Source organism: Notolabrus celidotus, chromosome 2 (genome assembly GCF_009762535.1).
Source record: "Notolabrus celidotus isolate fNotCel1 chromosome 2, fNotCel1.pri, whole genome shotgun sequence".
NCBI classification, from domain to species: domain Eukaryota; kingdom Metazoa; phylum Chordata; class Actinopteri; order Labriformes; family Labridae; genus Notolabrus; species Notolabrus celidotus.
This window is the reverse complement of record NC_048273.1, coordinates 18,300,498-18,315,367: the sequence shown is the minus strand read 5'-3', so window position 1 is coordinate 18,315,367 and position 14,870 is coordinate 18,300,498. Positions and strand designations below refer to the sequence as shown.

At 40.8% G+C, this 14,870-nt stretch overlaps 1 protein-coding gene across 1 annotated transcript in view; it reads left to right on the top strand.

Annotated features, from left to right (window-relative positions):
- LOC117829929 (voltage-dependent R-type calcium channel subunit alpha-1E) overlaps positions 1-14,870 on the top strand; it is a 115,067-nt gene that overhangs the window by 30,872 nt on the left and 69,325 nt on the right. Inside the window, exon 4 of the mRNA XM_034707749.1 lies at positions 8,156-8,422. Within this exon, the coding sequence (XP_034563640.1) occupies positions 8,156-8,422 (267 nt within the window). The remainder of the gene's footprint in view (positions 1-8,155; positions 8,423-14,870) is intronic.

Genomic DNA, 14,870 nt, shown 5'->3' with positions numbered 1-14,870 from the left:
TAACTTAAAGATGAAGCAAACTGAAGTTAACAGTGAGGCCTCCTCAAAAGCAAACAAGACCATAAGTGAAAAGACTGATAATATCTGTATAGTAATTGATAATGTCTGTAACCACTGTGAGGGGGAAGGTGTCAGACTCTAAGATTTACAGCACAGTGAGGTAAACCTATTTTTTGGAACTTGTTACGCAACAAATATTCAAGGCAGGTCATCTTTGACAGACAAAAGAAAGCATAAAAGAATATTAGTAGAATAGAGGCCAAGTGTGCAGATGTGTGCATTCAGCACCTTCATGTTTTGTTTGTTTTTATTGGTAGTCCAAGAAAAATGTTTTCACTTTGAAAGCATTGAAGTTCTTTGATTTTCTTTACCAGCCACCCATTTCACTTTTTGTCTTAGTGTTGTGCCCTTAACTTGCTTGAAGTCTCTGTGTTAGCGTAGCAAAAATCCTATAAATACTTTTTCTGTTATACAACAAAGTGCAGAATATAGAAATTTTGTATATTTTAAACAGAGCAGGAGTATCTTAACAAGCTTTCTGATATGATATTGATAACTAAATGCCATTTTCAGAGTTTTTGCTCATAGTTGAGGCAAATATGGGGGGGATCAGGAAACATCATGTTGTCATATGCCTGGTCTCTTTTAAGACAGAGGTGAGCAGGTCAAAGCAGTTTATAGAGTTAAAAACAAAACAGTAACATGAACAGCATTAAAAGAAAGATTGAATTAACAAACATAACTCTTGATGTGTGAAATATTTTCAAAGATACGATTAAGAAAGGAAGAAAGAAATAAGACATTTGGTTAAAACAAATAAAAATGAATAAGAATATAAGTGTCTGATCATTTCTTCTGCACGCCTACTGGTGTTATAGTGCTCTTCAGTCCCAAACCAGAGAGTCTTATGATTCTGACTGACAGATTCATCAGCTGGTCTTGCCTTAATTGAGGTGGATTCTGTTTAACAATCCAGCTAAAAACATCTTCCCTTTAGGGTAAAGTACCTTTACCTACAAAATCCTCTCATGCAAAGATTCATTTAGTTATAAATAGGATTGAAGCCTCTTAGCTGTCGATGGATAATGATGATTCAAAATATATATGAAGTTACAACTGTGCAATAGTGTGATAAAATAAATAAGGTGAAGTACTCTTGAACTGCTATGTGTTTGATCTGCTCTTTTATACTGCTACATTTAAAGCCCCTCCCCTCGCTGTCATCATGAGTGTTCTGCACAGTTATGAAAATGTGTTGACATGTCTTGCTCGGAAAGACTGGCAAATTCCCGGCTTAGCATGTCTGTCTGTCTGTCTGTCAGCACTGTGCTGCAGGAGTTTCTCACCACTTTAACTCAGTCAATTAAACTTCTTGTCATTTAGCCAATGAATAATCGTTCTCTTTTTCATGCCTATTACTGTTTTGTTACCTGGCTTGGTTTTTCAATTCAACTGCGTCAAAAGGAACAGAAATTATAAATAACCAGCTATCATTGATACGATGTGTATGATTTAGATGAGACAGTTTTAAGATGTGTCAGTTTTATCTTTTATTTTGCAGCATTGATGATGAATCAGGAGACCGGTTCCTTTCTTCTGGACTGGACATCTTTTCATTCTCTGACTCAAATATATTTTCTGCACTGCTCTTTCCCTCAGTGTGTCGGGGTCCTCTTGTCTTTGCTGAGTAGGCACATGTCAGGAACTTAAGTTGTCTCAAGGTTTCAGAATCTGATATTTTTAGCTGACTGTAAAAAATAGAGCAGCACCGTGTTCTGTTAATTTGTCATCTCTCCACTCCCCTTCAGTTTCCCTTCTTTTACCTGAACCACACTCCTCATTATGCCAACACAAGTCACCTGTTCCTCATTATCTGCTGCCAGTATTTAAGCCCCGGTCTCAGCTCACTCAGTGCCAGATTGTTTTCTGCGATGCAAGACTCTCCATCACTCTCCCTCGGATTGATGATCCCGGTTTCGACCCTGCCTGTCCCCGACCTCCCTTCCTCATTTCTGCCCTGGTAACTACCTCAGCCTTCCGTCCCCGACCAAGAGATTTGCCTGCTCTTCGTCTGGTTCCAGCCTGTTCCTCCACACAGCGGCTCGGCGCGCTTTTGCCATCTCGCCATCTGGGAAGCTGCACCGCATTCCTGCTTAGGAAATCCAGCGACTCTAAGACTTTGTGCCACCTGGCAAGTATTGCCACCTGTCTGTCCGAACTTACCAGCTCTTCAGAGACTTGACCACTTACCTGTGTCTTGCCCGCCCGGTGGGTTGGTCACGACTGTTACCTGCTGTTTCCCCCCGGGCTCCAGTGTGCTGCTTTTGGGTTCACCCTCATACCTGTAACAGGAAGAGCAATTACTAATACTAATGAGGAAACATGCATAATGTATTGGCCATGTGTGTTGCATCCCTAGTAGTATATGTCTGTATTTTTACGGATAGAATGAGGTACGCACTATAAATCACATGAGTCATATCAGCTATCACAGAATATGGCAGATGTGCTAAAAAGACACATGAATTTGAAGTATGTGATAATATGGTGTTGGCATGTGAAGACTGAAATGGTCTCATGCAATATCCAAAGACGTCAAGTAAACACACGTGCGGAAATTTCACAAGTGGTTCTTGAATTTACATTTTTTTTTGTCCTTCAAGCCAAGTAGCTGATTTAGTTTGAAGACTTATAAATGCAAAGCCAGATAATGGCTAGGTTATAGATAACAAACCTGCTTGGTGTCTCCGTTCATGGGAACTATTTTTAAATTGAAATCTTTGTTCCCACCTGAGCATTGTGGCATTATGTCCCATTACCAGAGCAAGGATTGTCAAACTGACAGCAGGTAACCTTGGTAACCCTGCGTTCCTTGGTTGGATTTTTGCAAACTAGACATCTCATCATCTTACCCCTAGGAGAATATTTTTCAACACTGATGTCTTGTCTTTGGTGTCAAATGAAGTTCTCCAAACACACAAGATATAATCAACTATACCATAAAACACAGTAAAATATGAAGCACCTGATCATTCATGAGTACATGACTGCATGACTGAACCCTCGTTGAGTTTACTTAAAACTGATGAAGCCATCGTAACACATTATGTTACCTCTTAAAAAAAATGGTGGTAACTTATCTTAGAGTCAAGGGTGTCATCGTAAATCATATTTTGGTTTGGTAGCTCTGTTCAAAGCTGAATTATTGGTCATTTTATATAATACCTTGTGCCACTCCTCCTGAGTCTGAGAAGTAGGTGTTCTGATTTTCTCAGCCTTGACTCCTGAACAATTAATGGTCATGTGTTACCCTTCAAGCAGCAGTGTTGAAGAGTAATAGTTTATAAGGACCATGGGCAGCAGTCCCCTCCCTTCCAGAGAACTGTCAGTGAAGCTCTGCAGCTTTGAATATGGATCTGCTAGGTTCTGATCAGGTTCCCATCACCCATCTGATTATATGATGACTTTGGGGTTTGAAAGCTTCAAGTTGCCTCTTCTATCAAAGTGTGAGGAGACGGTAAAGAAAGCAGTTTTGATACTGTCCAGTATACAGGTTGCTGGTCTTGGCTCTGTAAGTGGTTGTTATTGGTTCACAGTTGGGAGAGAATAGGGTGTGGGCTGTTGCTGCTTGTGACCAAGCCTTGGCTGCCCCAGTGTACAGTGAAATGGACGTCCAAACCCAGATGGCCAACACTGAGGACTCAATGGCTTTTTACCAACACCACCTGACTCAGTTGAAGTAGGAGTTAGAAACTGCACTGATGCAGAGTCAGTTGGAAACACTATATCAAAGATGTTGGTGACATCTGCAGCTGTGACAACCTGGACAGGTCAAAACTGGCAGTTGTGACCAAAGGTCTACTCCAGGCCTGTCCTTAGTCCTGTCATGATATCACCCCAAGTCTGCCACTGTCATCAAACCTTTTTTTTTTTGCATTATGGGTAGCCATGAGGTAGACCTTTGTTTGCTCCAAGAAAGACCCAGTGGTGTCAACCATAGTTGATTAGCGTCCTTCATGTGACAAGGTTGGGAACTCCCTCAACTGCACAGGTCTCTAGCACCAAGACACTTATGGCTCAGAGATCATTAATCTCATACTAAGGACAACCATCCTAGAGGTGAGGCAGGATGCTCATCAGGAAGGATATGATGTTTCCTTGTCTCAAAGCAGCAATCTAAGGCTACTCTAAAGACATCAGGAAACTAATAACGTTTCTGCAAAATGTTAATGGTCATGGTCAACCTCAAGTATAACAATTTAGGAATACCAATCTATGGAGGGTAGAATGTTCCCTGGGTTTACAGAGGAACATTACATTTTATAAGCAGATGCATGCCTTGGAGAAGAATGTACAGTACTTCAGGGAATCTGCTGACATTTGGCCGTGCTGTAGACAACCTTTTTTGGCATCTCAAGACAACACATATTGCCTAATTGTACTTCACTGCTGAGAGAGATCCCCAGCCGTCAATCCAGAAGGTGGTATACTTGGTCTTGTATGTGGTACTGCGTCACCTGGTGGTCTCTGCAGATGCATGTCTTGTTTGAGCCTGAATCCAGAGGTGGTTGTGGAAATCTGCTCCCCTTTGTGAGAGTAGTGGGCTGTGTTTCAGAGGCTTACACTGCACACTTGGAAGATGGTCATCCCATGAGATCTAGCTCTTGTGCCTTACCAAGGGTCTTCGTAGCGGGAGTCTGTGATCAATACGTATTTGCCTGAGGCCGCCATGAGGTTGCATTCCTCATGGCAGAGACAGCTGCTTAAAGGCTGTTAGAGCTTTAGGCTGTGTCTATTCATGAGAGCGGCTGTGGTTTGCTGTTTCATAATGCAGGATTATTGTGTCCAAATCATATACTGCATAAAACATGGACGTTGTGTCGAACATCACCCATTGATATATGAAGCAGAGTTTTGAAGCCTATTGATGACGGTTATCTTATTAGGAATATGGACTCAACCTATAGCAGCTACAGAGTGCCCGCCTGTCAGTCAAGTCAGCTGTGCCCGAATTTATGCAAAACTTGTAACTGTGATATCGTCAGAACTAACAACTTATTAAAATATTCACCCCATATACAGTGTGTGCAGTTACAGAAATTAGCCACCCAGACCAAAATGTACTTCCAGAGCCAGCCTCAAGAAGACACTTGAGGAATTATAGTTTTAAGCGATTCCACATTAGCTTCATTACTCAAGACCGGAGGTTGCAGCTTGGTCCAAATCCAGCAATTGTACTTAAGGTGCTTTATGACTTTGACAAGAGGCTTTCAATGAAAAAGACAAGCTGTTTGTTACCTTGTTGCCCATGTGCATCCAAATCCAGGCTGTCTAAATGACTGAGCAGGAAAACACTGGCCTTGTGGTTGTGGGAACCACTTCAAATGGGTCATAACAACATCCTCAACCATTTGGGTATGGGGGGTGTGGGTGTTCTCTCTTATACAGGGTCATGTCCATCTGTGTCTTTTAAGATGTAATGCTTAATTGTGACTGCTGGCACCTTCTTCGAGTACTGGAGGCTGCTACACAACAGTAAAACATCCAGTGGCCAGGGGCAGGTTGTTCCTTGTAAGTTGCTTTTACATTGAATATCACATTCTTGCAGCTACATCGAGCACCTCTGCACTGGTTGTTGATACACACTTTCAGCCTAATCCAAAAATGTGTAAGGTGTTTTTTTGTGTGTGTGTGTGTGTGGAGAGATAGTCTGAATGCAACAGTGTACATTTTGAAAACATAATCTTTGTTATTCAAGTGGAGAGACCGTTTTAAGGGCAAGGACACTCAGCGACCATTCCAATCAATGTTAATCATGCCGACCTTGGGTCTCTAATTCTTTGCACAGGCAATGTGCAAAGGTATTGGTGTGTCATTAAGATATACTTATTCCAGTGGGGTCAGTCCCTGTATATATGGGAATGTGTTCAGAGATTGTCTCTGTCCACATAGAACCAAGGGTACAAATGCCTCTGGGTAATTAGATTCAAATCCAGTTTAAATTAGTTTAATTAAAGAATACTTTTTTAATGAGGGAACAATGATCAAATCAAAGCACACTCTTCAACAAATAGGCTCTAATCACTCTCTGATTGTTTTCCAGGAGAAAGAATGTTTTCCAAAGTCTTACCCACACTTAGTCAGCATACTTCACCTCTCACCTCTGAGCTAAGGCTGCTGAACCTGTTTCCTACTTCACAAAACAGTTTTTATCACTCACTCCCTGCAGCAGCACAGAGGGAGGCAACAGAACACACAGTGACAGTGTTTTTTTCCAACTGCTTTTCTACAGCTGCAGGTTATCATGGTTCCATTTGCACATCTCCTCTTACTGTTGAAATGAGGAGACATCAGAAATCTGTTCTATTTTTAAAGCTCATCATTTGTTGGAGCTCTAATGAGTCGCAGGCCACACACCATTGATCATTGCCTTCGTCATACCACCATCACTAAATACCCATCAGTGTTGCTGTCATAAGTCTCTCACGTGATGCATCTGTTTCCATCATCATCAGTTTATCAACTAGGTTTAAAAATTGCAGGATGATGGCTTGTAATGTTCACTTTACACTAACTCTCTCAGCATGCTGCTCTTTGAGATTAAGGGCTTTCCATCAAATGAATACAGTGGGCTTTATGTCTTTTGGGGAGTGATTATTCTTTTTTTATAGGTCTGCTTCTTTGCCTTTTGTATTTTTTGTAAACAAAAAGACATATTACCTAAAGCCAGGTCTCAAAGCCCTCTTAGTAAAAACCCCACATCCTAACGATAGCAGATACTATCACTTCCACCCAGCTCACAGCAGCATACTCCTCTCCCCCTCACTATCATGTCTCACAATAGTAGGCTCTAAACCTTGTAATTAGTCAGAGATGTGTGCTGCTGTCCTCCCGTGTATCTAGCTTTTTTCACAACAGGTGTGTATGCTTCTCTTTTCAAGATGTGATGCGTGACCAGCATTCAGTTTTGCTTGCCTTGACTGAGGCGTGACCACACAGGGGTGAACAACACAAGGCAAAGCCAATATCACAGTATGGCCCCATCTTCAAACGGCAATGAATCCTCCAGTAAAGCAGAATTTTAATTAGAGGCATTAAGTCGGTGAAGGCTTTCATTTGGTTATCAGGCTTTCAAATAGTCCTTGTAAATGGTTAACACTTTTCAAGATTGGGGCATTAGGATGTGTTTTTATTGGCATTGTGGCTTTATCAATTGAATGCATGACTGTTGAACTTGCCCCTTTGTTCCATTAACTCAGGGTTTGTTAAGTAAGTCTGCGCGTAAAAACTGCCTGTAGGCTTTGGCAGGGGTTAGGAAAGGTGTGATGTCGCAATAGGAGACACTGATGCCTTCTCTCCTCCTGCTCGTACCGTGCAGAGTACAGGATGATACTTCCCCCACTATCCCAAAGCAGACGGCAGGACTGAGGGGTTTTCTTTCGCTCTCTGACACGCAGTTGACAGCTTGTTTTGTTCTCGCTGTTTCCTGGGGAAATGTCGCGGAAAATGCCAAAGTTTTTTTTTCCGGGCGATCTCTTCTTGTTACGCATTGAGTAGGACGAGGTTCATGTTGTGGTAGGTGGTCAGCAGAGAAGAGGAGAGGGGACACTGCAAGGAGTGATGTGTTCTGAATTTACACCGTGGACTGTCGCTAGATTATTTAAAATGCATGGAACAACCTGCTCTGCTGCTTTTCAGTCAGGGGACTGAGGATGGCTGGAGACGTGACCTGTTGCAGCTTTTTTTTTTTTTTTTGGAGCCGTTAGTGTTTGGATGGATACAACGCTGCAAGAATGAATCACTTTTCACGGCTTTGTTTGAATCCACGGATTGTGATATGAGGAAGCTTTAGGTACTTTTTGGATTTGTGTACCATTTTACGCAGAGCGCACTTGAAAGGGACGATAGGACGTGCTTCTGTGATTTGGCCCCTCGATGAACAGGACTATACCCGTAAATGTTCCGAACAGATTTTGAAGTTTAAGATCACTACTTGCGGTGTTTGAGCGCATAAAACTAATGATGGACTGAAGCTGATCGGGATTTCGTCACTTTGCTAACCTGACATCAAGCCGCACCGCACCCTGCTTTCCAGGAGACTGTAACCTCCTTTTCCCCCCTCCCCTGTCCTTCCTGTGTGGTTTGCTTTTGACAGAATGGCCCGGTTTGGAGACGACGTCCCGGGCTTATTGAGCTCGGGGGATGGAGGGTCCGAGCGCAACCGGAACCGCGATGGGGCGGCCGTGTCCACAGGTGGCATCTCCCCAGCCTTCAAGCAGACCAAAGCGCAGAGAGCCCGTACCATGGCCCTGTACAACCCCATCCCGGTCAGGGAGAACTGCTTCACCGTCAACAGGTCTCTCTTCATCTTCGGCGAGGACAATGTGGTCAGGAAGTACGCCAAGAAAATCATTGAGTGGCCATATCCTTTTCTGCTTCATGATGCAAATGAAGCGGGTCAAAAAAAAAAAAAAACACTCCTGTGACGTGTAAGGATCGTGTTGAAGTAAAAGGTGGGTAAACTGAGTTAATAAATGACAAAGAACAAAAGGGAAACAATATAAAGCGTGGCCCCAAGTCTAAGTGTTTATTTATGTCCTCTACACATTTTACAGAAGGCTATAGTCCTGAAACTGCCAAACCCCCTGTTATGTTTCGCTTTAAGAGAGACTCTGTGGGGGGTTTCAGCACCATGGAGAGCACAATACATGAGCAATTTAACCACACACACTCAACACAAGCACACACTCTCTGTAACACACAAACAGGAGGCCTGAGTTTAGTCAGGGAATTGTTTAAGTGAATATTTGATTGATTGAAATGTAACTGAATCAGACTATACTGTACATCAGGAAAGAAAGAGAAAGCGCTAGATGAAACATTAAAAGTCAGCAATATAAGGCCTATTTACTAACTTATTAAACAGTACTCTAAATGTCCATGAAATTAAAAATCAATGTGACTCAGGTTTCAACAATATTACACTGAGACAAAAATTACACTGCAGCAGGGTAGAAAGTGTTAGTGCAAAGTGGATTAGAGGAACACAATGGAGTTTTTCTTTGAATCTGCCTTTCAAGAAAAGGCTATGAAGTCATGCTATTGTCTCTACACTCCCTCTCCTTCCTTGAGCGCAATGCACAGCAAATATTCCACACCCAGCTAGAGCTGCAATGATGGGAGATCAATTAATTTGTGCATTGACAACATTTTTACAAGCAAGTTTCTTGAAACTTATATTTTTGTGTCTTAATTTTGCTAAAATGTGAAATTTCCTGTTTCCTTTCCAACTTCTCCACTTTTTCCCCCTTTTTTCTTGTAAACTGAATATCTTTTAATTCTGGACTGCTTGACTGATTGGACATATCGGATACATTTATCAATCTAACTACCCAACAAGAACCCTGATCAACTTAAACAAATCTGCATCAACACAGCTATTAACGGAGTGTGACACAATCCAAACTGTGTTGCATAACATTTGTTAATTTTCATTATTTACCACTTGCTGTGTAATCAAACCTCGTAATTTTTTTTTATTACTGGAAAGAGAGGGCATTCATTGTTTCCCCTCTGCCTGTTTCTGAGAAGCACATGTACACACGCAAATGCCCATGTGTGGCTTGAGTGTGTGTGCTGCTGGGAGGCTCACCAGGTGTCTGGGCCAGGTGTGGCCCTTGCACTGCTATTGTTCTGCTCCATTCAGCAGCTTCCTGGCTGACTGACTGGCCTACTGCTGATTTTAAAAACCCAGCAGATAGGATGAGTGTGCTTCTATTGTTGATCACTGTCTATTGTTATTTTTACTGGGTTTAAACATTCACAAAGGGGACTGGAAATAGAAACAGGATGAATTTCAATCAACATTTGAGGAAACTACAGGTTGAAATGTGTTTGTGTTTCCTAATGTATTGTATTTTGTATGCCTCTTTGGTTGCTGCTAAGACTGCACCTAAAGGCACACCATATACCATGCTACAAGAATACAGCTGGCTTTACATCCTAATGCTGTGTGCTAGAGTGACCAGAAGGAAAGCAGGCAGACTGTATAACCTCCAGGTTAATGTGCTGTTGTGGAGGGAGTGTCTTATTACATCTAATGAGCTCTACTGTATCTGATTAACAGACATTAACAGGAATTATATGTAATGATGTCTGATTGCTGTGTCATGTGCTATTACAAGAAGCCATTACTCACTGGCTCATACTATATTATATTGTTTGTTAATATGGTTTTTGTGGGAGTGATGCTGAGCTGAATGTTGTTGTCTTCTGGTCAGTATGAATTGTGTTGAGAAGGGCTTTCCAACAGATGTAAAGACGTGGGAGTGTGAAGATTACTTTACAGGGAATACACTGATCAGCAAGAATAGCACACACATTGTACATTGAAAGGAAGATAAACAGTTTCAATAGTTCTGCACCCAAATTAATTAGTTGACTTTTGACGTCAGAATGCAGTTTTTAGCCCCCTTCCTTTAAAGAGTATTAAGATAGTTTAAATTAGAAAATCATGTCAAGTTCCAATACCACAGTATACCTTGTTTACAAAATTTGCCTTTTGACCTCAAACGAGTATTCATTCTTTATGACCACTTGGGGGCACCAGAAACAAGCTGTTAACATGACAGGACAATCATTTACATTTAACTTAATATAGCCAACTTATTAGCAAACACTTGCTAACAGCAGTAAAAAAAATTATGGTAATCAAGATTATTTATTTATTTATTTATGTTTTTTTTTTTATTATTATTATATTATCTATGGAATTGTTTCTGGCCGCCTTGGGAGAAATAAGTCCGGTATTGACCAGCTGCTTTTAGTCCAGTATATCCTTTATCTTGAAACAATTATCTTGCTCTTAATTGGCTGAATACTCCACTTTGCTAGCTAGCCAACTACGTCTGCTGTTTGGTGCTAGCTAGGTAGCATACAGCAGGATTTGGGGCTTCTTTTGAGGAAAACAACTTGTAGTTTTGAGCCTAACAGCTAAATCCCACTAATTGACAAGCTTGAACTCAATTGTGTAAATTGTTAAACAGGGTTTTGGGTGTTATGTGCTGGACTATTCCTTGACCGATAGCAGTGACTTGCACAGTCTTGTCAAAGTCATAATGTGTCCCTCCTTCCCTACTTAAAAATGAAAAATACAATACAAATATAATTTAATAATACCTTCTTTTTTTTTAGATAATAATAATTTCTGTACAGGTTTCTAATTTCTGCATCACCATGTTTAAAAAAAGGGAATTAGATTGTCAGTTTTGACTTATTTGTTGTGCAAAACCCCTTCAATTTTTTTTAATTTCAGCCCTTACCCCAAATTCAATGTAAACCTTAGTTTAAATTGAATCATTATATTCTCATACTTTGACAGTCATTTGAAAAAGTGGCAATGACCCTTATATTTAGATATCCTTTCCTCCCACAAATGTCTATGCTCTTATTGTCTAAAACTCAAATAGGTCGACACAAAAATAGAAAAACAAGCACTCATGCACACAAAAGCTCTGCAGGACATCTGTTAAAGGTCAGTCTTGTTTTGAGCACAAGTTGCCACTGTCACCTCACTGTAAGAGGCGCTTTTCTCTCTTGAGTGCTCAATTAACGGGAGATGATCAATTCAGGGATCATACAGAGGTTTCTGTGGCTGAGTGTGTGACACTGGAGCCTAAATGCTGAACTGTGCTGTGGGCTTCTGATAGAATAGTAAGCCATGTTTTTATTATTATAGAGTAAAAATGTATCTCTTTTATGCCTGGTAGGAGTATGAGCATCCGATCTTGTCTGCACATGAACTGCATTTGCTCGTACTTACCAGTTGCAGTCGATGGAAGGCTGGTGGAGGCCTGGCAGGGAAGAGACAGGGCTAATTAAGCCCACTGCCTGAGTTTAGAGTGGCAGGCCATGTGGGGACCAACAGCTGCTCCTCCCCTCTGATCCCCACTGGGATCCCCTGAAGAGGGAAGTTTCCCATTGTGAAGGTACATTTCTAAATAATTGATTGTTGGATTTAATCAAGTTTGTTTCATCAGGGCAAACAGGAAAAATCACGGGGTTTTGGATTTTTGGATTTAGGCAGACAGGTGGACACTTAAAATATTAGGCAGGAAATCTCACTGCATGCGTTTAACACACATAGATCTCACTTAGAGGCTTCTTAGGATTTAAAACTCACTGATGGTAATTTAATTAGGGTTGTATTTCAGGCTGTAAATTCTTTTTATGCATCTCTTGGGTCCACTTATACTTGAGAAAGACCAATTTTTTCCCCCTGTAACTAAACTGCACCATTGTTTGAAAAAGAAAATGAAAAATTAAGTAGGGAATGACCCCTGGTGTCCCCTGTGTAGTTAAAGTCCAGCTCACATTATTTCCAATTAGAGAAACATTTTCCACACATTTCTTTTTTTTATCCATTTTTTAATGGTAGCAGATTTTTTCAGAGAAAGTGTGGCAGAAATAAGCAGACATTCTAACCACTAACTGTGGGCTTGCACTGAGCTTAGTATGCATTAGGTTATCCCCAGGCTTCTGGTACCATGACTTTACAAAGAGGTTTAAATAAGAGTGGGCTGTTGACTCACAAGACTGACTGAACTGTGGCCACATTTATCCCATGGTTTAATTTCCTAGCTCAAGTGGGCAGCTGAGGTGTTAAGGTGATGTATGATTGAAAAATGATTTAACCATGAATGATGCAGAGGCCCATTAAACCTAGCTTTTATTCTTTAATAACAGCAAAATTTGAATTCTCAATAGGAATTAAAGTTGTGAAGTGTCAGTGTTTTCATTCCCTGGGCTTAAAAAGAATTAATTTCACTTCAAATGGAGATTACATCCCTGGCACTCCTCTCTGTTTGTGTACGTAATACTGCTCCCTTTAACACACACAAGCTGCTGATGATTCTCAGATATCCAATAAAGCAGGCTCAGATGCTTGTGATTCATTTTGATTTTCACCTCTATGCAGTAATAATCTCAAGGGCTGAGATCCAATCTGGGCCTGAGCATACTCACAGACGCACAGGGCATCACACTCTGTCTCCATGTCTATTTTTACACGCATGTTTGAGGAATCGAGGCAGAGCGCCAGCGTCACTGTGACTCACAGGGTTGCTCACGAGACACCTCGCTGCAAAAGTTGGTAGAAGATCCATGTCCTCAAGAAGGGTGCAGGTTCAAAAGTGTGTCTAACTTGAGTCAAATTGAACTTCTTTTTAGGAGGAACTATAATCTTGTGTCTTGAGAAGTCAAGGAACATCAGTTGTTTAGAATACATCATTTGCTGTTTGAAAGCTCTTGGTCAAACCAGTTGCAGCCGTTGGAAAACAAGACTGTACTTTTAGCACCTTTAAGTCTGTTGCTTTGTTTTTTTAACAATTTAGCTGTTTTGTTAGCTTCAACTTTCAGCTTCAATATTGTTGACTTAGTGTGACAGACAAAGCTAACAGATCTGCGACTGGCTGGGTAATCTTTGTAAGGAGAAACATGCTGCAAATTCAGTCCAAAACAAATGTGACTATGGAAATGTGCTGCAAATGAAAAACATGCTGCAAAAGCAAAAAAGAATTGCATAAACCAGTGGGCTGCAAATAGGAAAGCAACAAAGAGTCAAAAACACACAAAACCAGAAAACAATGGCCAAAGAAGAATGCTGTGATGTAAACTGTTTTAGGGATACACAGATTAATCCTTGGTCGAATAATGGCATTTTTAAATAATTAGTGTTGTATCTTGACCGCCCGTGATGTGTAGAGGCAGACGGAATATTCGTGACACTGGCTCGCTTGCATAGTAATACGTTTATTACAAGAATCAAAACCAGAATCGAACAAGCACTGCAGAATGCTTGGGAGAACAGCTCTGCAAATCTGCTGACTCCCAGAATGCTGCTGACCAGCACCCCTTATATGTCTGAGAGCCAGTGACATAGTCTTCTACAGAGCACAAACTTATCTTAACATCCAGTCTTTTATTGTGCTGTCCTTCAGCTCTGCTAACCTAAGGGTCGCAAAACTTATCCCTGCAAGTCCCAAAACAGGAAAGGGTCTCTATCTAAATGTCCTTGAGAGTCTGAAACAACATAGTCTTCTCCTTGACTTGTTTTATGTCAGATACTTATTTTATGTCAGATAATTCATTAGCATTAGCCAATGTCTGATCTTATGAGGCCAAATAAAAAAATAAGCAATTAATATCTGCAGACACTACAGACAGCCTCATCAGTGTTGCAAATATCAAGGAAAGTTACATGGGGCGCCGGTTGGCCTCGGGGTTTGAGCACGTCCCATGTATAGGGGCTTTACTCATGGTAGCACCATTAGCTCCATGTCTTCCCCTACTCTCTGCTTCCCAGATTTCCTGTCTCTCTTCAGCTGTCCTACCAATAAAGGCAAAGGTGCCTGAAAACACAACCTATATATAAAAAAAGAAATGGTAGCACTTCCCTTATGTCCTTCATTCTGCTTCCACCAAAATCACCATATTGTTTTTTAAATCACAATGTTCTCCCCCAGCTTTAATGATAGGATATCACAGCTAAAACCGTTACTGGCTTCATTTGATATAGAATATGTTATGATGGATTGAATAAAGCTGTTTAACAAAGCTTATGAAATACGTTTGAGTTGTGTTCAGAAATCTAGAGCATAACCCAATTAATTTTTCTATTCTACTGGTTAATTAAAACTCTATCTAAAACATAAACGATAAACATGTTTATTTATTGTAATGTGCTTAGAAAAATGGATGTTATTATTAAATTGTTAGTTTTTATCAAATGCAAAGAAACAACATGATATCAGTATTACATGTTGGCCATTGGCTGATTCGCTCTCTGTCAGCATCGACCATTGATAAAACAA